The sequence below is a fragment of the Mandrillus leucophaeus genome, unplaced genomic scaffold, assembly GCF_000951045.1.
Source record: "Mandrillus leucophaeus isolate KB7577 unplaced genomic scaffold, Mleu.le_1.0 Scaffold101, whole genome shotgun sequence".
NCBI classification, from domain to species: Eukaryota; Metazoa; Chordata; class Mammalia; order Primates; family Cercopithecidae; genus Mandrillus; species Mandrillus leucophaeus.
In genome coordinates, this window is record NW_012098210.1 from 2,011,153 (window position 1) to 2,013,578 (window position 2,426).

The 2,426-nt window shown below is 55.8% G+C and overlaps 1 protein-coding gene across 3 annotated transcripts in view; it reads left to right on the forward strand.

Moving 5' to 3' along the window:
• Positions 1-6: 6 nt before the first annotated feature.
• ITPA (inosine triphosphatase (nucleoside triphosphate pyrophosphatase)) overlaps positions 7-2,426 on the forward strand; it is a 23,920-nt gene continuing 21,500 nt past the window's right edge. For 2 of the 3 annotated variants that reach the window (XM_011974837.1, XM_011974857.1), the window contains exon 1: positions 7-1,122. In XM_011974837.1, the coding sequence (XP_011830227.1) occupies positions 1,057-1,122 (66 nt within the window). In that variant the 5' untranslated portion in view covers positions 7-1,056. The remainder of the gene's footprint in view (positions 1,123-2,426) is intronic. The other variant, XM_011974847.1, reaches the window with a different exon arrangement.

The following is a 2,426-nucleotide window of genomic DNA, read 5'->3' on the forward strand; positions in this document are numbered from 1 at the left end:
GGGATTACAGGCATGCACCACCATGCCTGGCTAATTTTGTATTTTTAGTAGAGACAGGGTTTCTCCATGTTGGTCAGGCTGGTCTCAAACTCCTGACCTCGGGTGATCCACTCGCCTCAGTCTCCCAAAGTGCTGGGATTACAGGTGTGAGCCACTGGGCTTTCCCACACTTTGATGAGCATCAGAATGGCCTGAGGAGCTTGGTAAGAATTCAGACTCCCTCCTTTTCTTGTCCATGGGCAGAAATGTCCAAGTGGCCATTCAAGAGGTACTGACCCAGGGTTCCAGGCGGCGGGCAGAAGGCTGAGTCTCTGGAGGAGCGAGTCAGATGACTTGCCGCAAAGAGAGTATCAGCAGAGGTTCAGCAGACACACCTTTGAGAGGGCACTTCCTACTTTCAGTTGTGTTTGGAATGCAAAGGTCTGGCTGAAACGGTGGCCAAGGAGAAGGGGTGATGGATTTGAGAGGCTGAAGGGATGAGGAAGTGAGGGAGTCTAGATACTGAGCTCTCAAGCCTAGGTGTGAAAGCGGGTGAGAAGTTTGGGCTTGTTTTAGGCTATGCCGAGTTTAAGTTCACGGTCCGGTGGATCAGAGCTGGCGGGTAAGGCTGAAGGTGAGAGCAGGATGAGGGTTTGGAAGCCCTTGCCTAGAAGGAGGCAGTTTTTTGAGACGGCGTAGGACAGCGCAAACCTCCAGGATCACAGGGCTGCAGTCTTCTCCTTTCGGAGACCTCATTGCAGAGAAGAGCGAAACCAGGGGCGGGGTGGGGGTGGTAGTGGTCTCTTCCGGTTCTTGAAGAGAGCGTCCCTTACGCAGGAGGGACGGGTCTTGGAGCACTCAATCTCCAGGCTTGGGAGGCCCCCAGCAATTCGGACGCGGAGGGCTAGGCCGCCACCGCGAGCCCAGTCGCCCGATACGCGCCTTGGGGTCCGGGTCGGCTTTCCCCCGGACACCTGGCCGGAAACTGAGCCGTTTACTTCCGCCACCAGCCGGAAGTTTTCTGTCACTGGACGCCAAGGAGTTTTCGGTGGCTCAGCTGGGTAACCGGGGCTCACCATGGCGGCCTCATTGGTGGGGAAGAAGATCGTGTTTGTCACGGGGAACGCCAAGAAGCTGGAGGAGGTGCCGGGAGGGTGTTGGGGGCTGACTGGGAGGCAGCTGGGAATACGGCGGAGAAGGGGCTTCCGGGTGGAGGGAAGCACGTGGGAGGAGGCATGGAGAGAGAAGAGAATTCAGCCCGGAAGGATGGGTCCTGACCCGGCTGTGTGGAAAGGCTGGGGCGCAAGAAGGGAGTGGCTGCGGAATCGGGGCGCCCCGGGGTTGGCGAAGGAACGAGGGTCTTGACAGATCCCGACACAGGGCTTGTGTGGTCAGCGACTGCGGGACCCGGAGGAGTAGCGGGGCCCTTAGCAACCGCCCCGAAGGTCACCTATTGAAGTAGACCCCAACCCAGGGTCCCAATACTCTTCTGGGACTTATCCACATCCCGCTGCTGGGCCAGGGCTAGCAAGGACCCACAGAGGGCGTGGAGCGGAGTTCCACACTAAGCAATCCGTGCCCCACCACCGTCCTAAAATGTTCTAACCTCTTTTCGCGTGTGTGAAGTGGGGATGATGCAGGACATTTGCTTCACAGCGCTACAGGGAGGAGGAGTAAAGGAGGCAGTGGATCTAAAGTTTCTGTTTGCAGGGACGTTGTGGCTAGCAAGTAACAGAGACACACAGGGAGTTCATGTAAGCCACCAGATGACTCCTGTGGGAATATAGTGTTACCGTGTCCTGCAGGACCTGAGGTTCCCTCAAGAAGCTGACTTGTCCTTGTTCTCTCTGGATGCTGATCCCTATTCCTGTTCATATATTTCCCCTTTCTTCCCTGCTGGGGAATGGAACAGTGAGACTTCTACCAGATATCAGCTCCGACCGGCTTTGCTTGAATCAAGTGTTTGCCCCTGTTCAATCAGCCATAGCCATGGAGTGGGGGTCTTGTGTGGGGGATCAGGATGACACCCACTGGATATGTCTGAGTCAGACCAGCGGGGTGTAATCACTAGCGAAACCTATATTTGCCTGTAGCGTAGGGAGGGACTGATGTCACTTTGGTGCCAGGACAAAGTGGCCTTGTCAGGAACCAGAGCCTTCTGCTGAAAAAAGGTTTGGGATCCTGAGGCCAGACCAGTCAGGCAGTGCCACCCTGAACAGAGCCCATGCAGGCAATGGGCATGAGACCCCAAACCTCTGACTGAGAATATTGCCCTCATTTAAAGAAGGAGCTGGAGCCTGGGTGCCGTGCCTCACGCTTGTAATCCCAGCACTTTGGGAGGCTGAGGCAGGCAAATCATCTGAGGTCAGGAGTTCAAGACCAGCCTGGCCAACATGGTGAAACTCCATCTCTACTAAAAATACAAAAATTAGCTGGGCATGGTGGCA